General features: G+C 30.4%; 1 protein-coding gene across 1 annotated transcript; it reads left to right on the top strand.

Moving 5' to 3' along the window:
- Positions 1–6,678: 6,678 nt before the first annotated feature.
- On the top strand, positions 6,679–9,033 carry LOC113720319 (tetrahydroanabasine acetyltransferase-like). The gene is made up of 2 exons (XM_027245224.2): positions 6,679–7,641; positions 8,387–9,033. The coding sequence occupies exons 1-2, from the start codon at positions 6,818–6,820 to the stop codon at positions 8,919–8,921; spliced, it is 1,359 nt and encodes a 452-aa protein (XP_027101025.2). The 5' UTR covers positions 6,679–6,817; the 3' UTR covers positions 8,922–9,033.
- The last annotated feature ends 18,184 nt before the right edge of the window (positions 9,034–27,217 follow it).

Here is a 27,217-nt window from a genome sequence, read left to right as displayed (position 1 = left end):
CTTAGTTTTGGAAATTTTAGAGTTGAGCTCGTGCTCAAATACACAAGTGTTCGACTATACTAGAACATAGGTACTCATGTCTTGTTTGGTTTGTTAAATCCATCATGAAAAGATAGAAAATATACGGTCGCTGTCCTTTCATAAAACAATAATTAGTTTTTTTTCCCTTTCTTTTTATTTCTTGGGGGAGAGAGTAGGGATGGCAATGGGGGCGGGTGCCCGCAGCCGCGACGGGGGTGGGGCGTGGGCGGGGGGGGGGGGAATTTTTTTCCCCCCGCTTAGAAACGGGGCGGGGGACGGGGGAGTATACCCCCGCCCCGCCACCCGCAAAACAAAAAAATATATATATATATATATATATATATATATATATATATATAAATGACTATATATTATATGTAAGTTAATTAGTTATAAACTTATGATAATAATATTATTAGTTAGATGTATTATATAATGTATATTAGTTTATGTAATATAATTGATATTATCAATTATATGAATAATTATACATGTCTATTAATAGAATTTATTAATTAGTTATACTAAATTTACTAATACATTTATACTAAATTTCTAATTACACTTAATAGAATAACATTTTTTTTCTCAAAAAAAGCACAAACACAATGATGAATTAGTGATTGCATTTGTACTAAAAGTGAAAATTTAACTATTTTAGTTATATTTATTTCATCATATTAGATTGTATTCAAATAACTTCTGTTTGATTGTTTTTATGAGTTTCAATTGTAAAATTACAATAAATAATAATTTGGTGATGTGTTGATATTTTAGCACTTAATTATTTATTAAAATTTAATTATAATAAAATTTTATTAACCCCGCGGGTGCCCCCGCGGGAGAAGCGGGGCGGAGGCGGGGCGGGGGATGGGGGAGGGGTCCCCCGCCCCGTTGCCATCCCTAGGAGAGAGGTTTGTGAGGGGGACGGTCGAAGATGCAGCTAGCGGCACACCGATTAGAACTCCACCGAGTCCTAGGAAGTATGAAAAGTACGCCCGGGTTGAAATTTGGAATCCATAAACCATATTTGGAGTAGTGATTTGTGGCTGGACAAGGCGTTGCCCACTTTGCTAGCCAAAACACTTATTTAATCGCTTCAACCAATTGAAAATCTAATTGCTAGTTTGGAAACCAAGGAAAGAAAAGAAAAGAATAGAAAAGATTGTACTTCATATCTTTCTACGTTATTTGGGAGTTTTGGAGGAGAAAGGGAATGAAGTAAATTTCCTTCAATTGAGAATGGAGAGAACTGGAAAAAAAAAGATAGTGTTTTACTTAAAGGCCCTTAAATCTTGAATTTACATGAATATTCTATTAAGTTATGTAGTTATATTATAATATTTTTAAGGATAAAGTGATACATAAAATAATTCACTTAATCCACTTCAAATTCTCTTATTTTCTACTTGATTTTAGGTGGATAGCGTTTCTAACTTGAAAGGGATTTGATATCCTCTTTTTTCTTTTCAATTCTTTTCTATCCAAAGTCTCAAACCTCAGAAAAATTTAACTTTCCTTGGTAATTCTTTCTTTTAGGAGCTATAAGACTTAAGCCCCGTTTGGATTATAATTTTTAATAATTTTTATAAAAAAAATATACTATAATAATTTAATATATAAAAAAATAATTAAAAAAATATTTTCACGAAAAAACATAAAAGTAAGGCCTTATAATTTCTTTAAAATTCAGCCTTAACCATTAAAAAATTACCAAAGTTGGTAAGAAGTAAGAACATTGAAAGTGAAATTGAAAGTGAAAGATCCGAGAAGTTCAGTTATGGCTTTCGCGGACACGTGACATGTACCTTCGAATGTTTCCGCCAAAAAGGATGAACTTTTATAATGACTTTTCTGTTGACGGACGATGCACATGACATATCCCCCATTTTTTTTTAAATTTATGCTGCTTTCATTTTCCACGTGTTGAACGCTGCGGAATAGTTTTGGTTGACGGGATTGACGTTGGAAAGGCACTTTCTAGAACTCTTCATCAGATAGACAAGCGCTCTTTTTTGGGGATAATATCAGAAACTTCCTTTGAGATTTCTTCTAATATTACTTGGCACCTCTGAACTTTTTGAAATATCACTTACCTCCCTAATAAATGTAAAAGGACTATATTAACCTTAACTTGATACATAATTCACATATCAAATAAATGGATGTCAAAAATAATAATAAAAAGAAATTAAAGTCACTTTCTTCTCTTTTCCTTTTCTCAATCATTCTCTCTTACTCATTTTTTGGATGATTATGTAATATTTTATTTGTAAATTATAATAAATTGAATTTTATGTATATTTTTATTTTTTGTGACTGTGATAAAATGAGATATGATTTATTTGCTTATTTTTAGTTGATTTTTATAAATATTGGTACAATTTAATGGTTTGGGCAATGGTTGAAAAGATGTTAAAAAAATAGTTTATAAGAAATCAATTTTGAGCATAAAGAATTAAATTGGTGCAAGTGTATTTCTTTTCAAATATCTTTTTATTTTTCAAAATTATATTTTTATAAGTTGTAACATTTTGATGTAGTAGTACTACAAGAGATTGTTTTTTAGGTGATAGTTTTCTTGAAATGAATAAAGTGGTTTAGGAGTATTTTTATTTAGCAAGTGAATGGTAGTTTAGGACTTTTAAAAATTTTGTTACACAAATAACAAAAGTAAGGGAGGTCACTGATATTTTTAAAACTTTAAAGGTGCCAGATGATATTAAGAAAAACCTCAAGGGAGGTTTTTGATATTATCCTTTTTTTAATTATGCATTGTTGCTTCAACTATCTCTGAATCTTTTTTGATAGTACAAAGCTTTAATCAAGGTAAGCTAAGAATTTGAAAAGATAAAAAGAATTCGCGAAATTTAGGCCAGCTTGCACGTTTAGCTCACTGTACAACGTTGACCAGGTAATGATTAATTACCTTAAAATCCTAGGCTCACCTAACCAGATTTTCTCAATAATGACCCAAAATTACTATGTGGTTTTAGGGTGCTAAGCAGGCCAATTTCCATTCAAATGCTCCCTTGTCACTAATTTGTTGATGCACTAGCATAACCGGAAAGCTTCTACTCATGTTCCTCTGATACTTTTTGAGTTTTGACCGAAGATGATGGATAATAGTGAGCTTTCCAAGAGGCAACACCTCAATCAAGGATAAAGCCGAAGGTAAAACTTTGGCATTTGGTCTTTCTTCCATTAAATGCAGAAAGAGTCATTGGTGCCCATTGCATTTAGAGGGAATTTACCAAGTGTCTGTTATTAAAATGTTGAAGATAGAAGTACATCGAACTCATATGAAGTTTTTTCATGTGTCGATTGCATTCATTAAGCAAATATAAATTTCATAAGATTTGCTTCTCCGAAGGGTTAAAGGCAAGCATGATATCATTATGAACGTAAAGTCTTAAAGCGCGATATCCCAGAAAGAGACTGATCTAACTTAAATGAGATATAATAGTGTCTTCATAGTTTAATATTCTTGTCAACACATTGCCTTCATTTTAATATATAGTTCCATGGACATAAGCTTCTGTCATAATGAATCTTGTAATATATTAGTGATCGGTATATAATGCAACTTGAGTAGTAAAGTCTCGTGTTCTTACACTTTTATGCAACTATCTTTCAGTATAAATTTACGTGAAAATTGAAAAGGGGTTGCTCGGGAGGGTGTTATGGTGCAATTCAAGAATCTTTATTTGTGAGGAAAGAAAACCCTTGGAAATGCAGTTTTTTTTTTTTTTTTTAGGAAAATGACAGAGAAATGAAGGTTTATCATTTATGAGATTAGGAGATTTGTTACGAACAAATGATAATAAATCACATCTTGCCGTTGGAATACAATATTTTGTACGTTGACTCTTATAAAAATAATCAATTCAAAGCTATATATATTCACGTGTTTCTTAGGAGTTGGGAAAAGATGAGGCAATGACCAGAATTTGCTTTGTCAATGTCAATCAATTCATGGTTGATTCTTCAAAAGAGCAGTAAAAGGAAAAGACTACAGATTTTCCGCGAAGTAGCGTTACTCACCTACTTCCTCCTTGCCTGCGTCAACAGAGTGAAGGGGCGAGGCGAAATCGCTCCAAAGTGGAAATCTTGGTCGGTGCATACTTGTTTATAGTTTTACTCAAACTCGAACCTAACTAGTTTAATCTAGCTAATTGAGTCTGAACAATACAAGTGAATGTGTTGTGGAGTATATGTTAAATAACAGTTGGGATCCTCTGTGTCACTACTCTATATCAAATTCAGTGTCAATCTCACTTATCATGTGAATTGCTACTGAAAAAATGATATTGAAGATCCCGTGTGGTTAAATAAGACATAAAATGAACATGATACTTTATTAACTAAAATCTTAAATAACATGTATACATGCAGTGGCGGAGCCAGAAAAAAATCTTAGTGGGGGCAAAAATAACACTAAAATTTTTTATCTACTCTTTTTTTAATTTTTAAGCAAAAAAAAATAAAATTCACCAACAAGTACAAATGATATGCAGTGGCAGAGCCAGAAAAAAATCTTAGTGGGGGCAAAAATAACACTAAAATTTTTTATCTACTCTTTTTTTAATTTTTAAGCAAAAAAAAAAAATTCACCAACAAGTACAAATGATATGTATATTCCATGAAAAACATAAAAAGACAAACTCAAAATTATTAATGTAATAATAATTACAAGAACTATTTTACAAGTTAAAGTTATTTATTAAATGACTTATTTATTCATTACCATATCAAATCATTAATCACAACATATGTATTAGACAAAAGGATCCATACAAGAATAATTTCAAAGTTAAAATATATGTCAAATGGTCCTCTATTCATCATTACATTAACTCCAATATAAGAAACTAATCAAGGAAAATAAAAAATAAATTATAAATCCATAAAATCACCATTTCACAAGTTAAAATATTTATCAAATAACCCATTTATTAGTTATTACATTAACTAATCAATTTCCATTTCTAAACCATGAATAATATTTTTTTGGACAAACTAAAAGAGAAATCAAGACGTATAAAAGATTTTGATAATAAGTATACATATTACCACAGAGCTTTACTATTCTTATACTTCTACTTTGATAAGACATAAAAATCAGTGGAAGTCCCTATATATAGGGGGTTTTCCGGCGGCTTGGGGGGGGCTTAAGCCCCCACCAGCCCCCCCTTAAATCCGTGGTTGTATACATGAAAGGTTGAATTAAACCATATATATGTTAAAACATAAGCTCGAGCTTGTCTAGTTATTGTGGCTCCTAGGAATTTGTCTCACTATTCTAGTCGATCAAGATCGATCAAAACGAATTCGAATTTGAGTTTTGATCCAATAAGTTCGTGAGTAGTTGGTTTTAACTCAATGTATTTGTAGCCTTTCACCATATTATGTAAGCATTAACAAAATAACGTGTTATAACATAGAACATTTTGTCTACAATTAATTACATTGATCCATATCTAAATCAAATGTATCTAGGACACAAATTCCATAATAATTTTGCTATGGCTATAGTAGAGAATCGAATAACTCCAAATTCAAATTCAAATTCATCACGGAACTTTCCGGTTCTGAAAGTACATCATGTGGAAAAAGTTGAGTAGATAAGGTAAAAGAGAAAATAGATGAATTTCTTAGCAATATATATAGTAGGGAGTTATTGATGTATTGAAACGTGAAACGATTTTGGACTCAGTTGATATTACCATTTTGGACTCAGTTGATATTACCATTTTGGACTCAAGGATGCAGGGCAAGCATATGTAAGCGGGATAGTTCGATCATGATCACCAAAAGATCGCATCAACAATGACTGCTTAATGCTTCGAAAAAAAAAATGGGAGCACTTATCGTAATTAAAATTAATCTTTTCCTCAAATTGAATTGTCTTACACACTTAAATTTAGGGTGAATTACATCTTACCCCTTTGCAATTTAGTATTTTTTCACATAATTTCCTGTGGTTTTAAAAGTTGTACATAACTCTCTAATTATTTGAATTAAAGTGTCAATATGATAAAATTTACATTCTATAATAGAATCAATTAAAATGCCAAAAACATTCCTATGTAAAGTTCGAAATTATTTTTTAACAACAAAGAGATCATGTATATATTTTGGAAACCAGAGAAAGGTTATATGGTAGAGTGCTAAATTATAAGGGAGTTATATGACAAAACATAAAACTATAGGAGATTAATGTGTCACGCACATATTTATATATTTTGTTTACTTCACCTAATTTAGGTTTTAAACAAGGGTAGTTTCAATATTTTAATAAGTTTCATTATAAACTATCATTTGCGATATTTTAACATTTTAATTCAAATTATGAAATGGTCATGTATAACTTTTAAAACTACAAAAAGAAATCGCGAAACTCTTAAATTTATAAAATCATCAAATAAATTAAGTTTTACAGCAATATTTTTGAAATACTTTTCAAAATCTCTTAAATCAACAATAAAAAAATGCATCTGCCTGTGCTTTCTTTCTTCTTTTTTTTTTTTTTTTTTTTGCTTTTAAAGAAAGTAAACTAGAATTTCAAAAGCCATTTTCCGGGAAGGTGCTGAATCACCTAAACCACTCTTCCAAAAGGAGGAAAATATGATGCTCATACTCAATGATTATTATTCACAGCCCTCCACAGTTGTCAGCCGCCCAACCACCTCACCAACCAAAAACCTCATCACTTGTATATAATCCCATCAAACCAACCCATTTCACTGGCCTCAAAAGCCCGTCATTTTCAAGTTTCAACACCCCAAAAAAAAAAATGCAAGTTAACATTCAAGAAACCATCACAATTTATCCCTCCAAAACTCCGTTCACAGACGATCACGTCCTCCCACTATCCCACCTCGACACCGACCGGAACCTCCACGTCACCTTCCGATATCTCCGGGTTTACTTGAACTCGGACGCCCAGCAGCAGCCCAAGAAAGCCGACTCCGATCCGTTCCACGTCATCACAACAGCCCTCTCAGCTGCACTCGTCCATTACTACCAGTTCACCGGCAGCTTGAGCCGCCGGGAGCCGGATGGTCGTCTGGAGCTCCATTGCCAAGTGGGTCGTGGAGTTCCTGTCATTCGCGCCAGCGTTGACTTCCCATTGAGCGAGGCTGATTATCTTGATGACGATCCGGATGAGAGCTTCGTGGAGGCTCTTGTACCCGACCCGAACCCGGATGAAGTCATTTCCCACCCGATGACTTTGCAGGTCACGGCGTTCAAGTGTGGCGGGTTTGTTCTCGGGGCGGCGATTCATCACTCGTTGTGTGATGGACTCGGGGCGACTCAGTTTTTCAATCACATGGCTGAGTTGGCTCGTGGGGCGAGTGAGATCAGGGTTGAACCGGTCTGGGACCGGGTGAATTTGCTTGGGCCTAGGAACCCGCCACGGGTCGAGTTTCCGGTTCAGGAATTTTTGAGTCTTGACCGGGATTTTCCGCCATATTCGGAGAAGACCGGACGGGTTGTTAGGGAGTTTTTCAATGTGAAGGATGAGTGGTTGGACCGGCTCAAGGCTATTTTATTAGAGCAGACCGGTTCGAAATTTACCACTTTTGAGGCTTTGGGTGCTTTTATCTGGCGTGCTAGGTATGTTGATGTTCAATTTTCAGTTGTTGGATTCAATTCACCATTTTACCTTTAGTTTAAAATTGCAATATTTTGAATTTTTTTTATATGGGGGGTTTTTTTTTTCTCTTTTTAATTTGTCATCCAATCAAGATAAAGTAGAGAAACCCCCTACTAAGCAGAAAGGGAGTGTGATATTTTGGTTTTTACATCTTTATATTATCATCAAAAGTATATTTAAGTTAGTTAATAGATCATCACAAATTTGGCCAAGTGATAAAAAGTTTCATCAATTATTGCTAATAGTATGCATTTGTTGGCGTAGTTATATATATATTCATGTCAAATTAAAAGGTCATATTGACTTTGACTTTATAGTAGTAGAATAAATTTCATATCTAGTTGTAAACTGAAACTGAAGGAGTAAACTGATATTGTAGGACTACTAGGAATTGAATTGTTTTAGTCAAAATCTTGGTCGTTGTCACCGGTATTTTCTAAGATAAATTTGTATATAATACATAATTTGTTTATTCTTAAATATTTGGGCTCTTTTGCCAGCATCAAACGTTGATTAGACCACTGAATTTGTGGTAAACGGGTATCTCTTGGACATTTGTTGAAAAAATTCAAGTGTGACGACTTTTTCTTGTCATAATCTAAGTCCTTTTTTTTTTTTAATGTTGAAATTTAAACTCAGAACTCGAGATCGAAAAACTGTTAATTCTGTCTCTGCCGTTGACTTGATCTTTAATTTGTGAAACAGAGTTAAGGCTTCTGGGATCCCATCTGATGAGAAAGTTAAGTTTGCATATGCAATCAACGTAAGAAAGCTAGTCAAGCCACCGCTACCAGCAGGATACTGGGGAAATGGCTGTGTTCCAATGTATGTTCAGGCTAAGGCCGGAGACCTTGTCGATCAACCGATATATAAAACAGCAGAATTGATCAACAAGAGCAAATACAATGTCTCCGATGAATATGTTCGATCGTTTATCGATTTTCAGGAGCTACATTATCATGAAGGAATCACAGCAGGAGCAAAGGTGAGTGGATTTACTGATTGGAGACACTTAGGCCATTCCACAGTGGACTTTGGTTGGGGAGGTCCTGTTACAGTTTTTCCTCTGTCAAGAAACCTACTTGGAAGTGTTGAGCCCTGTTTCTTTTTGCCCTATTCTTCAGCAAATGAAGGGAAAAAGGATGGTTTTAAACTCTCTGTGTATTTGCAAGAACATGCTGTGTCAGGTTTCAGAGAAGACATGGATAAATTGAAGAATTTAGAGCCTGGATTCCTTTGAATGAAAGGGTTTCTTGTTATCTTTGTCTATATTTCTGTCAAATTCAAGAGGTTTCAACTTTGTGAGATTGGCAAGTGTTGTGAATGGGAAGTTGAAGGCAAACAATTTTTAATGTGTTTGGTAATAACGTCAAAATCAATAGGTCAAATACTCTCTCTGCAATTAGACATTAGATAAAACATAATGCCAATTTTGCAAGTAATAGCTACTCGCATATATGGCTACATTCCAAAACAACAATTGGAAATGTGATTGTGACAAGTTGAGAAAATTGACATTTTGGAAGTTCAAATAATATATTAGTTCTTTACCAAAAAAAAAAGATTTTTTTGGAGAAAGAAATCGATATTACACAAACAACAAATGTATTTTTGACGGTGTTATTGTTGAATTATTTGATTATTCAATTCAACACTTAAATTTAATAGATTCATATCTAAACTGTTTAGATGCGTTTGATACTTAAAAATTGAACATCTGAATTCATTAAGTGGCAATAAATTTTTAAACAAAACTTGCTCCTAAAATAAATGATAAGTTATTCATTCATCATTTAATATGATATACACTCAAATGTATTGGATTTAGTATTTAATAATTCTATAACTTAATGGTTTCAGATATCAGATTTCAATTTTTAGACTTCAATTTTATCAAACGTACTCTTAATATTATTTTAGTCCTGATTTCTCTAAATTAGTGGAAAGCTATATAGGTTCCAACATGTTACAGTCGAAGGTTTTATATCTCAACAAAGGCTAATTAAGCAACTTGATTAGAGTCCATGTAGACTGGATTCAAGCTTACCCCAGTCCCTTGACATCAATGGAAACTTGATTCTTTTGTAAAAATTTACATTGAGAGATTATACATACAAATATTTTTCCCTATTGAAAACTGTTTTCAGCCGTGAAATCCTTATAAACTTGTAGAAAACCAGAGTTTTACAATTCTGAACCGGGAGGTGAATCGGCAAAAAACTACAGGATCAGTGGAATTGGAGTTTATTGCCAAAATAACTCTCCTTCGAAAACATATACTCAAAGTAATCTAATTTTAAAATTTATTACCAATATGATTCTTTTTTTGCCATATTGGCTGCATATGTGTTAGAATAGAGATAGAGGCATGCTCCTTTTTTTTCCCATCTAATATCTTCCCTGATTCTCTCTCTCTAAATCTTCCCAAACTTTTTTTCTTTTCATTATCTTTCTCTTGTCAGACGTAATTCCAAGAAACCAATATTTATATTAACAATATCTAAAACTTCAATATCATACTTAATATTGTTTCGTTTCGTTGAATGAAAATATTCTTCTAGAATCGATAATTTCAAGGTAAACAAAGATTATTCTCATCTTTTCTATTGTGAAGTTTATGTAACATTCCTATGGCCTTCAAAAAATGGCCATGAATGGTAAAGAAAAATGGCAAGATAGTGGTTACTTTTGATTGGTGAAGCTTGAAGTGCATAGTACTGGTTCAAATATTTCAACTCTACTTGCTATTGGATCACCTATCTGTCTTGGAAATTTTTTTTTCTTGGAAATTTATTATAGTTATACTATGATTGAGTGTTTTTTCAAGTCATCCCACTCTACTTAGAGATAAAGAAGAGACGTATACTTATTTGCCTTCTTGGTTCTCATAAAGTATAACTTTTTGTTATTTTTTTTTGGTTTGTCACCTATTTGAATGATTGCCAACTTATTTGAAACTTGTTTTTAGAACCCCGTTAATTAATTCCATCTTGATTTTCTTTCATATTCTGAATTACGGTTCCTGACTAGTTAGGAAATTGTGCAAATCATTAAGTAAGAGTTGCAGGGAAAAAAACATAAAGGTGAAACATCATGACCAATGCTAGAAAATATTCAATTGGAACTAGACAAGAAAATTTCAACGTGATTACTTTTTGTAAAAGTTCTTTCAAGGAGTAGGAAGAATAACATAAACGAATATCATAGCTTTGAAGTTTTTGTGATTTTTTCTTGTTATCGCTTACAATTTTCGTTGAAATTTTCATTGTAATTTTTGTATTTTTAAAAAATTATTTTTTTAAAAAAAATATATGCAATAATAGGTTTGATTCATTTCAAAAAAAATGTAGAGACCAATAATTGCAAGGCCAATAATGGTAGAATTTATTTTAAATAATTATAAGGAAATTATCAAAGTTATGCTATTTTCTTGTGCCTCTATAATAAAAAAATTTAAATTTTTAGTTCATGTTAGAAACCATAGAGAGATTAAAACTTTTCTTTCTTGTTACCTACATGACAATTAGGATAATTAGGTGGCAACAATAATATCATTATGGGATTAAAATTTGAAAGTGAATCAAATTGGGAATTTTTTTTAGAAAAAGTGTTATTTTGGCAAAAAACTCAGTGGAATTGTACCAAAAAACTACGGGATCAGTGGAATTGTACGGAATTTGAAAAAAGTCTATCAACAGAATAATTATACAAATCAAATTCTTCATACAATTTCCCAACATATGGAAGTATTAAATACAAAAATAGATACATTAAAGAAACCAGATTTAAAATTCCCAAATGACATTTCAGCAATATCTCATGCATTACAAAATTTAACTACAGAAATAAAACCTTCAACACCTAAAATAAATACTTTAGATCAAATAATAGAAGAAAATTCAACTGAAGAATTAGAAAATTCATCAGAAGAATCGATAAATTCAGATTTAGAAGAAAATATAGTAATACCAATCGAAAACCAATTTGAAGAAAAAGATCAAATAAATAGAATAAGAAGAAAGAAATTTTATAGTAATAATAACAAAAATTGGAAAATGATAAGTACAAAAAATTATTATCCCAGACCAAGTCCTCCAGACATTCAATACGAAGAAAGATCAAAATTTCGTACCACTAAATACGATGGAGATTCAATATATGAATGGAATATAGATGGCAAAGCTGAATATGAAGTATTAAATAATTTGCAAGAAATGGGAATGGCTAGATTAGCTTATAAAATAAAAAATATTCAAGAAAGAAATATTGCAACATTATTAGTTTCAGGATTTACTGGACAATTAAAAAATTGGTGGGATAATGCTCTAACCCTTCAAGATAAATTATCAATCTTAGATCATACGCAAGAAATTGAAGATGATCAAGGAAATATTCAAATACAGTCAGATGCTGCAGGAAGATTGAGTAGACAACGGAAGCTTTGAGCAAGGTATAATCCTTGATTCTTCTTGATATTTTATTTGATAATTTTAACAAGAACTAGAATACAAGAGTTGTTTGAAGTAGGTGAGAGTAGGTTTGAAGTAGGTGAGAGTAGTTAAGAGGTTTGCACTAAAGATGTAAACTGATTTTTCTCCGATGCCTCTTCGTCTGAATTTGAGTCTATTTATAGAGCAGTCTGTCTTGCATTTCATCTGAGTTTGAATTTGCCTTTCATCTGAATTTGAATTGTGGCCGACATCTTTTTCAAAAGTCATTTGGGTCTTGTCCGCATGGTCCACCAAAAGGATCAAAGGTGGATTCGGATGATCCAGCCGACTCCTCGATTTTGTCAACTTATTCCTTTTTATCTTGCTTTTGTAAATAGTTCAGGTATTCTTTCAACATTTCTGGATTCTGCATCATTTGCTTTATCAGAAAGTTACTGGCAATTTCTTTGGATGCCATATCTGTCACTTTCTCTTTATCTTTCTTTGGAGTAGTTGGGAAAGGTGTAGTTGTTGGAATGGTGGTTGCTTGTCTTGTCGTTTTTGGAGTAGTGGTTGGCTGTTTTGTCCATTTTAATTTGTCTCCAGCGGTCAGGAATCGTATCACATTCGTTTGATCTCCAAATTCTTGATTGAATCCAGTCCACCATTTAATTTTGAACTCTCTGACCAATGACATTGGAAGTGATTTTTCTAATTCTTGATGAATCTTGAAACTCCAGACGAAGAGGCATCGGAGAAAAATCAGTTTACATCTTTAGTGCAAACCTCTTAACTACTCTCACCTACTTCAAACCTACTCTCACCTACTTCAAACAACTCTTGTATTCTAGTTCTTGTTAAAACCTTGCTCAGATGAAATGCAAGACAGACTGCTCTATAAATAGACTCAAATTCAGGCGAAGAGGCATCGGAGAAAAATCAGTTTACATCTTTAGTGCAAACCTTTCATCTGAATTTGAATTGTGGCCGACATCTTTTTCAAAAGTATTTGGGTCTTGTCCGCATGGTCCACCAAAAGGATCAAAGGTGGATTCGGATGATCCAGCCGACTTCTCGATTTTGTCAACTTCTTCCTTTTTATCTTGCTTTTGTAAATAGTTCAGGTATTCTTTCAACATTTCTGGATTCTGCATCATTTGCTTTATGAGTAGACCAAAGACTCCTCAGGATTATGAGATGAGTCTTACTCCTGTAACTCAAAATAGATTCCAATTATTATCAGATTTTTCAGCATTGACCTATAGTCAAGCTGCTTGTACCCCAACTTCATCCCAAATTAGACCAATCCAGCAAATTCCAAAATCTCCCGAAAAATCTGCAGAAAATACCTATTTCACAAAACCATTCACTCAGCATATCACTTTAACAAGATTCCAAGAAATACCAATATGTTCTACACTCAATCAGCTTACTCAAAGGATCTTTCCTCCAAAATGCTATTGGCAACCAGATGAACCTTCAAAAACCCTGGATTATTATGAATTGATTCTTACAGATACTCAATCTGTAGAAATATTCCCTATTCCAGATAAAAAGAATCCAAATATTATTAGCCATTCCAAATGTATTATAAAGAAAGTTTGTTCACCAAATGAATGGACTTCTCTTTATTCCAAAAAATCATTCTCAGTCAGATTCATTCCAGATGGATTTACTTATCAAGATTATAAAATGGCATGGTATCGTGCTTTTTTATATCGACCATTCAATCATTCATGGTTCTTCACATTCAAAGAAAGTTGTACCAGAGAATTTCCAATTTAGTTTAATCATTGGTGGCAATGGTTCGGCCCTCAAAAAGAAATATTACCTCCAAATGTGTTAATGGGTTTTCAGACTTATCTCAAAAGAGCAAAGGGGGAAGAGTACACAAGACCAATACTATTCCACATGGAGTTCAAAGTACCTTGGATATTTTGTTGGAGTTTCAAGATTCATCAAGAATTAGAAAAACCACTTCCAATGTCATTGGTCAGAGAGTTCAAAATTAAATGGTGGACTGGATTCAATCAAGAATTTGGAGATCAAACGAATGTGATACGATTCCTGACCACTGGAGACAAATTAAAATGGACAAAACAACCAACCACTACTCCAAAAACGACAAGACAAGCAACCACCATTCCAACAACTACACCTTTCCCAACTACTCCAAAGAAAGATAAAGAGAAAGTGACAGATATGGCATCCGAAGAAATTGCCAGTAACTTTCTGATAAAGCAAATGATGCAGAATCCAGAAATGTTGAAAGAATACCTGAACTATTTACAAAAGCAAGATAAAAGGAAGAAGTTGACAAAATCGAGGAGTCAGCTGGATCATCCGAATCCACCTTTGATCCTTTTGGTGGACCATGCGGACAAGACCCAAATGACTTTTGAAAAAGATGTCGGCCACAATTCAAATTCAGATGAAAGGTAAATTCAAACTCAGATGAAAGGCAAATTCAAACTCAGATGAAATGCAAGACAGACTGCTCTATAAATAGACTCAAATTCAGACGAAGAGGCATCGGAGAAAAATCAGTTTACATCTTTAGTGCAAACCTCTTAACTACTCTCAACTACTTCAAACCTACTCTCACCTACTTCAAACAACTCATGTATTCTAGTTCTTGTTAAAATTATCAAATAAAATATCAAGAAGAATCAAGGATTATACCTTGCTCAAAGCTTCCGTTGTCTACTCAATTTTCCTGTAAGTTCAATTACTTTTATTATTTTCTATGCAATCATTCATAGATAGCAGCCTGGGTAGAAGTGGCAACAATAATTGAAGAATCCTCTGAATGTGAAGTTCAGCCTGGGTAGAAGTACAAATAATTCAATAAACTTAGAAGATCTTAAAAAAGTCTATCAACAGAATAATTATACAAATCAAAATTTTCATACAATTTCCCAACATATGGAAGTATTAAATACAAAAATAGATACATTAAAGAAACCAGATTTAAAATTCCCAAATGACATTTCAGCCCCTCATTTTCAACCTAGAAGTTTAACAAGAGAAAAAGAACAAGATTTAGTACAAAATATTAATAATCAAAAAATTAATAATACAGATAGTATATTAAATAAAATATCTCATGCATTACAAAATTTAACTACAGAAATAAAACCTTCAACACCTAAAATAAATACTTTAGATCAAATAATAGAAGAAAATTCAACTGAAGAATTAGAAAATTCATCAGAAGAATCGATAAATTTATATTTAGAAGAAAATATAGTAATACCAATCGAAAACCAATTTGAAGAAAAAGATCAAATAAATAGAATAAGAAGAAAGAAAATTTATAGTAATAATAACAAAAATTGGAAAATGATAAGTACAAAAAATTATTATTTCAGACCAAGTCCTCCAGACATTCGATACGAAGAAAGATCAAAATTTCGTACCACTAAATACGATGGAGATTCAATATATGAATGGAATATAGATGGCAAAGCTGAATATGGATTCTTCAATTACTTTATAAAATGGCATGGTATCGTGCTTTTTTTCGATTGGTCTAGAATTTCCTGCGTTTGAATCCATAATCCTGCACAATTAACAAATAATCTTGTTGAGTTTTTCTTTAAGTTGTTGGATTTGAGTATTATAATATTGAATATCCTCTTGAGGATGGCCTGCTTTTTTGAGGACGTCTTTGAAAATAATATAGGAATTAATTTGCCTTTGAAAAAGAAAGGCTTGTTCTTTTGGAGTAGTGGCAGCCCAAAAGCTGTGTTTAATATATACTGTATCATGGTTTCGAATTTGATGATAAGAAATGGGTTGAATTTCGGTTTCAGAGGTTTTGATATAATAGGTAAAATGTCTATGTGAAATATTTGCATCTGTTCTTTGAAGAATAGGATTATCTCTTTCAGCTCGTAACCTTCGAATATATTCTTTGTGAGTTTCACGTTCCATTTCCCTGTAAAAATTCTCGGGTCAAGAAGTCAGGGAGAGAATTGTCTTCTCCTTTGATGAATTCAATCTCGAAATCAAACACAGATAAGATAGCTTGCCATCTAGCAAATATTTGTTTTGAAACTATATTTTGAACATCTTTTTGTAAAATTTCTTTTGCAGATTTACAGTCTATTCTAATTAAAAATTTTTTATTGTATAAATCATCTTGAAATTTTGATATGCATAAAACTATGGATAAAATTTCTTTTTTAATTGTTGAATAATTTCTCTGAGGATCAAACCATGTTCCTGAATGAAATCTAACTAATTCTTCTTTTGAATTATCTATTCTTTGTTTTAATATTCCCCCATATCCTAATTTTGATGCATCTGTTTCAACTATCATAAATGCTTTAGGATGAGGTAGGCATAAACATGGTAATTACTTTATTTTTTCCTTTAAATATTTTATTTTTTGAGTATGTTCATCTGTCCATGGTTTTGGATTTTTCTTTAGTCTATTGAATAATATTGAACATTCTTGTCTTAATTTAGGAAAGAAGTCTGCTATATAATTTAAACATCCTAAAAATCTTTGTAATTGATTTTTATCTTTTATTTCATCTGAAAATTTATTTGCAAATTCTAAAGCTCTATTTATGGGTTTTATTGTTCCTTGGTATATATCATGTCCTAAAAATCTTATTTTTGTCTGAAATAATTTCATTTTAGGGGCAGAAACGACTAATCCATTTTTCTTAACTACCTTTAGAAATATATTTAAATGTTTAAAATGTTGTTCTATTGATTCAGAAAATATTAAAACATCATCAATATAGACTATACTGAATGAACTATAAGAATTAAAAATATCGTTCATTATATTCTGAAATTCTGATGGAGCATTTTTTAAGCCAAATGGCATTACATTCCATTCATAATGTCCAAAAGGTGTTGTGAATGCTGTTTTATATCTATTTTTAGGATTTATTAATATTTGCCAATATCCTGATTTTAAATCGAACTTTGAAAAAATCTTTGCATTAAATAATCTATTAAGTAAATCTTTTTTATTAGGAATTGGATATCTAATCCATTGTAATACTTTATTCAATGGTTTATAATTTATTACTAATCTTGGAACTCCTCTTTCTTTTTCTGCTTGATTCATGACGTAAAATGCAGCACAACTCCAAGGGAATTTTGAAGGGATAATTAATTTTTTATCTATTAATATTTTTATTTCTTTTTTACAGAATTCTAATAATTCAAAATTCATTTGTATTGGTCTAGCTTTAGTTGGAATATTTCTTTCATCAAATCCTGTTTCATAAGGTAATTCTATCATGTGTTGTTTTCTATCCCAAAAAATATTAGGAATATCAGCACATATTTCTTTCTGTAATAATCTTTCTATTTCTATAATTCTTTTTTGTATTTTATCATTTCTTAATTGTTCTTCTATTTTTACATAGGTTTTTTCTTCTTTGATGTAATTTATTTGTTGTTGTATTTTAGTAATGCTATTTATTGCTTTGTAAATAGAAGAGGTTTGTAATATTTGTAATTTTCTTTGTTTTACTGGGGTTAGAAATCTAAAGATAACCGTTTTTCCCATTATATTTATTGAAATTCCTTCATGACTTACAAAGAATGGATATATTTGAATTAAAAAGGGTGTTCCTAATATTACATCACAATTTATATTTTTTACAATTATAAAATTATGTCTAATACAATATTCATTATTACATATTGACCCTTTTGTAAATTTATATTTTACTTGTAAATTTTCTCCATTTGCTGCCATTAATGTTTCTTTCGTTTTTTCACAATATTTGGTAGGAATTATTCATTCTTTAATACAACTTGTATCAGCTCCACTATCTATTAGAGCTACATATGTTTCTTTGAAATCTTCTACAGTAATCGTTACTAAAGCATACCATTTTTGGAATGTCATTCGTTCTATGGTATTTAGATATTGAACTTCATCGGTTAGTTTTTCTGATATATTTATTTCTTCTGTTTTAGAATTTGAAGTCGAAGGCTGATTTTCTAATAGAGTTAATTTTGCTTCTATCTCTAAATCTTTTGTTTTTAAATCTATAATCTCTTGTTGTAATTGTTTCACTTGTATTTTTAAATTATTAATTTCTGTTTGGAGATCTTTGGTAGTTTCTTTTTTCATTATATTTATATTTGGATATTTATCTATTAATTTTGAAATACTAAAAGGTTCTATTATTTTTGGCATTTTATCTTCTTGAATAATTAAACTTTTTAGTCTTTCTAAATATTCCTTTTTAGCTACTGGATCTTCAATTTTTTCTATTATATCTAATAAAAATTCTTTGTCTTCTTTCTTAGTTATGTCATTTATGTATTTTGGAATACAATTACAATTTTCTTCACTTTCTGAACTAGTTATATCATTATAATAATCATCTTCAGAACTTTGATCTTTTTCATTTATTAATAGATTTAATAATTTATTTTTAATTTCTTCTTCGTTAACACAGATTTCTGAAATTTTTTCTTTTAATTTGCATTTGTTTGCTTTATGTCCTATCTTTCCACATTTATAACAAACAATTTTCTTTTTAATAAATTTTCTCTTTCTTTCTGATTTTTCTTTGTTAGTGTTTTTATATTTTGTTTTCTTAGTATATTTTTTAATTTTCTTTTTGTATGCTGATGGTGATTTTATTCTTTTGATTCCAAAAGCATCGCAAAATGATCCTACTTCTTTTGTCTTTGAACCATATTTTATTTGTAGTCTTAATTCTGAACATAACATTAATCCTTCTTTTTTCACAAAGGCAAATAATTGTCCAAAAGTAATATTCTCAAAAGAAATTACATCTATTCCCATTTCTTTTTGTAAGCTATCCATTATTCTTTGTGAAAATAGACTTGGTAATCCTGTTACCAACGGTCTTACAAGGCATCAAGTCTTACCAACGATTTTAGTAAAAGTTTAATTGAATATGTAAACATAAATGCATGAATTAGCAAATTTAAAGTAGAGAGATAATTCAAACAAGATAAGAAATTCAAAGTCTAAATTTATAACAGGATTTATAACAGGATTACCAAGTCTATTTTCACAAAGAATAATGGATAGCTTACAAAAAGAAATGGGAACAGATGTAATTTCTTTTGAGAATATTACTTTTGGACAATTATTTGCCTTTGTGAAAAAAGAAGGATTAATGTTATGTTCAGAATTAAGACTACAAATAAAATATGGTTCAAAGACAAAAGAAGTAGGATCATTTTGCGATGCTTTTGGAATCAAAAGAATAAAATCACCATCAGCATACAAAAAGAAAATTAAAAAATATACTAAGAAAACAAAATATAAAAACACTAACAAAGAAAAATCAGAAAGAAAGAGAAAATTTATTAAAAAGAAAATTGTTTGTTATAAATGTGGAAAGATAGGACATAAAGCAAACAAATGCAAATTAAAAGAAAAAATTTCAGAAATCTGTGTTAATGAAGAAGAAATTAAATATAAATTATTAAATCTATTAATAAATGAAAAAGATCAAAGTTCTGAAGATGATTATTATAATGATATAACTAGTTCAGAAAGTGAAAAAAATTGTAATTGTATTCCAAAATACATAAATGTCATAACTAAGACAGAAGACAAAGAATTTTTATTAGATATAATAGAAAAAATTGAAGATCCAGTAGCTAAAAAGGAATATTTAGAAAGACTAAAAAGTTTAATTATTCAAGAAGATAAAATGCCAAAAATAATAGAACCTTTTAGTATTTCAAAATTAATAGATAAATATCCAAATATAAATATAATGAGAAAAGAAACTACCAAAGATCTCCAAACAGAAATTAATAATTTAAAAATACAAGTGAAACAATTACAACAAGAGATTATAGATTTAAAAACAAAAGATTTAGAGATAGAAGCAAAATTAACCCTATTAGAAAATCAGCCTTCGACTTCAAATTCTAAAACAGAAGAAATAAATATATCAGAAAAACTAACCGATGAAGTTCAATATCTAAATACCATAGAACGAATGACATTCCAAAAATGGTATGCTTTAGTAACAATTACTGTAGAAGATTTCAAAGAAACATATGTAGCTCTAATAGATAGTGGAGCTGATACAAGTTGTATTAAAGAAGGAATAATTCCTACCAAATATTGTGAAAAAACGAAAGAAACATTAATGGCAGTAAATGGAGAAAATTTACAAGTAAAATATAAATTTACAAAAGGATCAATATGTAATAATGAATATTGTATTAGACATAATTTTATAACTGTAAAAAATATAAATTGTGATGTAATATTAGGAACACCCTTTTTAATTCAAATATATCCATTCTTTGTAAGTCATGAAAGAATTTCAATAAATATAATGGGAAAAACGGTTATCTTTAGATTTCTAACCCCAGCAAAACAAAGAGAATTACAAATATTACAAACCTCTTCTATTTACAAAGCAATAAATAGCATTACTAAAATACAACATCAAATAAATTACATCAAAGAAGAAAAAACCTATGTAAAAATAGAAGAACAATTAAGAAATGATAAAATACAAAAAAGAATTATAGAAATAGAAAGATTATTACATAAAGAAATATGTGCTGATATTCCTAATGTTTTTTGGGATAGAAAACAACACATGATAGAATTACCTTATGAAACAGGATTTGATGAAAGAAATATTCCAACTAAAGCTAGACCAATACAAATGAATTTTGAATTATTAGAATTCTGTAAAAAAGAAATAAAAATATTAATAGATAAAAAATTAATTATCCCTTCAAAATCCCCTTGGAGTTGTGCTGCATTTTACGTCATGAATCAAGCAGAAAAAGAAAGAGGAGTTCCAAAATTAGTAATAAATTATAAACCATTGAATAAAGTATTACAATGGATTAGATATCTAATTCCTAATAAAAAAGATTTACTTAATAGATTATTTAATGCAAAGATTTTTTCAAAGTTCGATTTAAAATCAGGATATTGGCAAATATTAATAAATCCTAAAGATAGATATAAAACAGCATTCACAACACCTTTTGGACATTACGAATGGAATGTAATGCAATTTGGCTTAAAAAATGCTCCATCAGAATTTCAGAATATAATGAACGATATTTTTATTTCTTATAGTTCATTCAGTATAGTCTATATTGATGATGTTTTAATATTTTTTGAATCAATAGAACAACATTTTAAACATTTAAATATATTTCTAAAGGTAGTTAAGAAAAATGGATTAGTCGTTTCTGCCCCTAAAATGAAATTATTTCAGACAAAAATAAGATTTTTAGGACATGATATATACCAAGGAACAATAAAACCCATAAATAGAGCTTTAGAATTTGCAAATAAATTTCCAGATGAAATAAAAGATAAAAATCAATTACAAAGATTTTTAGGATGTTGAAATTATATAGCAGACTTCTTTCCTAAATTAAGACAAGAATGTTCAATATTATTCAATAGACTAAAGAAAAATCCAAAACCATGGACAGATGAACATACTCAAAAAATAAAATATTTAAAGGAAAAAATAAAGTCATTACCATGTTTATGCCTACCTCATCCTAAAGCATTTATGATAGTTGAAACAGATACATCAGAATTAGGATATGGGGGAATATTAAAACAAAGAATAGATAATTCAAAAGAAGAATTAGTTAGATTTCATTCAGGAATATGGTCTGATACTCAGAGAAATTATTCAACAATTAAAAAAGAAATTTTATCCATAGTTTTATGCATATCAAAATTTCAAGATGATTTATACAATAAAAAATTTTTAATTAGAATAAACTGTAAATCTGCAAAAGAGATTTTACAAAAAGATGTTTAAAATATAGTTTCAAAACAAATATTTGCTAGATGGCAAGTTATCTTATCTATGTTTGATTTCGAGATTGAATTCATCAAAGGAGAAGACAATTCTCTCCCTGACTTCTTGACCTGAGAATTTTTACAGGGAAATGGAACGTGAAACTCACAAAGAATATATTCGAAGGTTACGAGTTGAAAGAGATAATCCTATTCTTCAAAGAAGAGATACAAATATTTCACATAGACATTTTACCTATTATATCAAAACCTCTGAAACTGAAATTCAACCCATTCCTTATCATCAAATTCGAAACCATGATACAATATATATTAAACACAGCTTTTGGGCTGCCTCTACTCCAAAAGAACAAGCCTTTCTTTTTCAAAGGCAAATTAATTCCTATATTATTTTCAAAGACGTCCTCAAAAAAGCAGGCCATCCTCAAGAGGATATTCAATATTATAATACTCAAATCCAACAACTTAAAGAAAAACTTAACAAGATTATTTGTTAATTGTGCAGGATTATGGATTCAAACGCAGGAAATTCTAGACCAAAGACTCCTCAGGATTATGAGATGAGTCTTACTCCTGTAACTCAAAATAGATTCCAATTATTATCAGATTTTCCAGCATTGACCTATAGTCAAGCTGCTTGTACCCCAACTTCATCCCAAATTAGACCAATCCAGCAAATTCCAAAATCTCCCGAAAAATCTGCAGAAAATACCTATTTCACAAAACCATTCACTCAGCATATCACTTTAACAAGATTCCAAGAAATACCAATATGTTCTACACTCAATCAGCTTACTCAAAGGATCTTTCCTCCAAAATGCTATTGGCAACCAGATGAACCTTCAAAAACCCTGGATTATTATGAATTGATTCTTACAGATACTCAATCTGTAGAAATATTCCCTATTCCAGATAAAAAGAATCCAAATATTATTAGCCATTCCAAATGTATTATAAAGAAAGTTTGTTCACCAAATGAATGGACTTCTCTTTATTCCAAAAAATCATTCTCAGTCAGATTCATTCCAGATGGATTTACTTATCAAGATTATAAAATGGCATGGTATCGTGCTTTTTTATATCGACCATTCAATCATTCATGGTTCTTCACATTCAAAGAAAGTTGTACCAGAGAATTTCCAATTTGGTTTAATCATTGGTGGCAATGGTTCGGCCCTCAAAAAGAAATATTACCTCCAAATGTGTTAATGGGTTTTCAAACTTATCTCAAAAGAGCAAAGGGGGAAGAGTACACAAGACCAATACTATTCCACATGGAGTTCAAAGTACCTTGGATATTTTGTTGGAGTTTCAAGATTCATCAAGAATTAGAAAAACCACTTCCAATGCCATTGGTCAGAGAGTTCAAAATTAAATGGTGGACTGGATTCAATCAAAAATTTGGAGATCAAACGAATGTGATACGATTCCTGACCACTAGAGACAAATTAAAATCGACAAAACAGCCAACCACTACTCCAAAAACGATAAGACAAGCAACCACCATTCCAACAACTACACCTTTCCCAACTACTCCAAAGAAAGATAAAAGAGAAAGTGACAGATATGGCATCCGAAGAAATTGCCAGTAACTTTCTGATAAAGCAAATGATGCAGAATCCAGAAATGTTGAAAGAATACCTGAACTATTTACAAAAGCAAGATAAAAAGGAAGAAGTTGACAAAATCGAGGAGTCAGCTGGATCATCCGAATCCACCTTTGATCCTTTTGGTGGACCATGCGGACAAGACCCAAATGACTTTTGAAAAAGATGTCGGCCACAATTCAAAAAGATGTCTACTCCTAAATGGAATAAAGGTTTTACAGCAATTTGTATTAAACCTATATGAATATATCGATATCCTTTACTTAAATATTTTTGAATTGTACTACAATTTAATAATGGAATTGATTGATATTCTTCTTGAATGGATATGCAATTCAGACGAAGAGGCATCGGAGAAAAATCAGTTTACATTTTTAGTGCAAACCTCTTAACTACTCTCACCTACTTCAAACCTACTCTCACCTACTTCAAACAACTCTTGTATTCTAGTTCTTGTTAAAATTATCAAAAAAAATATCAAGAAGAATCAAGGATTATACCTTGCTCAAAGCTTCCGTTGTCTACTCAATCTTCCTGTAAGTTCAATTACTTTTATTATTTTCTATGCAATCATTCATAGATAGCAGCCTGGGTTTCAAAACAAGTATTTGCTAGATGGCAAGCTATCTTATCTGTGTTTGATTTCGAGAATTTATTACTAATCTTGGAACTCCTCTTTCTTTTTCTGCTTGATTCATGACGTAAAATGCAGCACAACTCCAAGGGGATTTTGAAGGGATAATTAATTTTTTATCTATTAATATTTTTATTTCTTTTTTACAGAATTCTAATAATTCAAAATTCATTTGTATTGGTCTAGCTTTAGTTGGAATATTTCTTTCATCAAATCCTGTTTCATAAGGTAATTCTATCATGTGTTGTTTTCTATCCCAAAAAGCATTAGGAATATCAGCACATATTTCTTTCTGTAATAATCTTTCTATTTCTATAATTCTTTTTTGTATTTTATCATTTCTTAATTGTTCTTCTATTTTTACATAGGTTTTTTCTTCTTTGATGTAATTTATTTGTTTTTGTATTTTAGTAATGCTATTTATTGCTTTGTAAATAGAAGAGGTTTGTAATATTTGTAATTCTCTTTGTTTTATTGGGGTTAGAAATCTAAAGATAACCGTTTTTCCCATTATATTTATTGAAATTCCTTCATGACTTACAAAGAATGGATATATTTGAATTAAAAAGGGTGTTCCTAATATTACATCACAATTTATATTTTTTACAATTATAAAATTATGTCTAATACAATATTCATTATTACATATTGATCCTTTTGTAAATTTATATTTTACTTGTAAATTTTCTCTATTTGCTGCCATTAATGTTTCTTTCATTTTTTCACAATATTTGGTAGGAATTATTCCTTCTTTAATACAACTTGTATCAGCTCCACTATCTATTAGAGCTACATATGTTTCTTTGAAATCTTCTACAGTAATCGTTACTAAAGCATACCATTTTTGGAATGTCATTCGTTCTATGGTATTTAGATATTGAACTTCATCGGTTAGTTTTTCTGATATATTTATTTCTTCTGTTTTAGAATTTGAAGTCGAAGGCTGATTTTCTAATAGGGTTAATTTTGCTTCTATCTCTAAATCTTTTGTTTTTAAATCTATAATCTCTTGTTGTAATTGTTTCACTTGTATTTTTAAATTATTAATTTCTGTTTGGAGATCTTTGGTAGTTTCTTTTTTCATTATATTTATATTTGGATATTTATCTATTAATTTTGAAATACTAAAAGGTTCTATTATTTTTGACATTTTATCTTCTTGAATAATTAAACTTTTTAGTCTTTCTAAATATTCCTTTTTAGCTACTGGATCTTCAATTTTTTCTATTATATGTGTTTAATATATACTGTATCATGGTTTCGAATTTGATGATAAGGAATGGGTTGAATTTCGGTTTCAGAGGTTTTGATATAATAGGTAAAATGTCTATGTGAAATATTTGCATCTCTTCTTTGAAGAATAGGATTATCTCTTTCAGTTCGTAACCTTCGAATATATTCTTTGTGAGTTTCACGTTCCATTTCCCTGTAAAAATTCTCGGGTCAAGAAGTCAGGGAGAGAATTGTCTTCTCCTTTGATGAATTCAATCTCGAAATCAAACACAGATAGGATAGCTTGCCATCTAGCAAATATTTGTTTTGAAACTATATTTTGAACATCTTTTTGTAAAATCTCTTTTGCAGATTTATAGTCTATTCTAATTAAAAATTTTTTATTGTATAAATCATCTTGAAATTTTGATATGCATAAAACTATGGATAAAATTTCTTTTTTAATTGTTGAATAATTTCTCTGAGGATCAGACCATGTTCCTGAATGAAATCTAACTAATTCTTCTTTTGAATTATCTATTCTTTGTTTTAATATTCCCCCATATCCTAATTCTGATGCATCTGTTTCAACTATCATAAAAGTAATTGAACTTACAGGAAGATTGAGTAGACAACGGAAGCTTTGAGCAAGGTATAATCCTTGATTCTTCTTGATATGTTATTTGATAATTTTAACAAGAACTAGAATACAAGAGTTGTTTGAAGTAGGTGAGAGTAGTTAAGAGGTTTGCACTACAGATGTAAACTGATTTTTCTCCGATGCCTCTTCGTCTGAATTTGAGTCTATTTATAGAGCAGTCTGTCTTGCATTTCATCTGAGTTTGAATTTGCCTTTCATCTGAATTTGAATTGTGGCAAATTAATTCCTATATTATTTTCAAAGACGTCCTCAAAAAAGCAGGCCATCCTCAAGAGGATATTCAATATTATAATACTCAAATCCAACAACTTAAAGAAAAACTTAACAAGATTATTTGTTAATTGTGCAGGATTATGGATTCAAACGCAGGAAATTCTAGACCAAAGACTCCGCAGGATTATGAGATGAGTCTTACTCCTGTAACTCAAAATAGATTCCAATTATTATCAGATTTTCCAGCATTGACCTATAGTCAAGCTGCTTGTACCCCAACTTCATCCCAAATTAGACCAATCCAGCAAATTCCAAAATCTCTCGAAAAATCTGCAGAAAATACCTATTTAACAAAACCATTCACTCAGCATATCACTTTAACAAGATTCCAAGAAATACCAATATAATTCTTGATGAATCTTGAAACTCCAACAAAATATCCAAGGTACTTTGAACTCCATGTGGAATAGTATTGGTCTTGTGTACTCCTGGGTAGAAGTTCAACAATCATTCAGTTGAATTAGAAAATTCATCAGAAGAATCGATAAATTCAGATTTAGAAGAAAATATAGTAATACCAATCGAAAACCAATTTGAAGAAAAAGATCAAATAAATAGAATAAGAAGAAAGAAAATTTATAGTAATAATAACAAAAATTGGAAAATGATAAGTACAAAAAATTATTATCCCAGACCAAGTCCTCCAGACATTCAATACGAAAAAAGATCAAAATTTCGTACCACTAAATACGATGGAGATTCAATATATGAATGGAATATAGATGGCAAAGCTGAATATGAAGTATTAAATAATTTGCAAGAAATGGGAATGGCTAGATTAGCTTATAAAATAAAAAATATTCAAGAAAGAAATATTGCAACATTATTAGTTTCAGGATTTACTGGACAATTAAAAAATTGGTGGGATAATGCTCTAACCCTTCAAGATAAATTATCAATCTTAGATCATACGCAACAAATTGAAGATGATCAAG

Source organism: Coffea arabica, chromosome 1c (genome assembly GCF_036785885.1).
Source record: "Coffea arabica cultivar ET-39 chromosome 1c, Coffea Arabica ET-39 HiFi, whole genome shotgun sequence".
NCBI lineage: Eukaryota > Viridiplantae > Streptophyta > Magnoliopsida > Gentianales > Rubiaceae > Coffea > Coffea arabica.
This window is presented reverse-complemented; position numbering and strand designations above follow the sequence as displayed.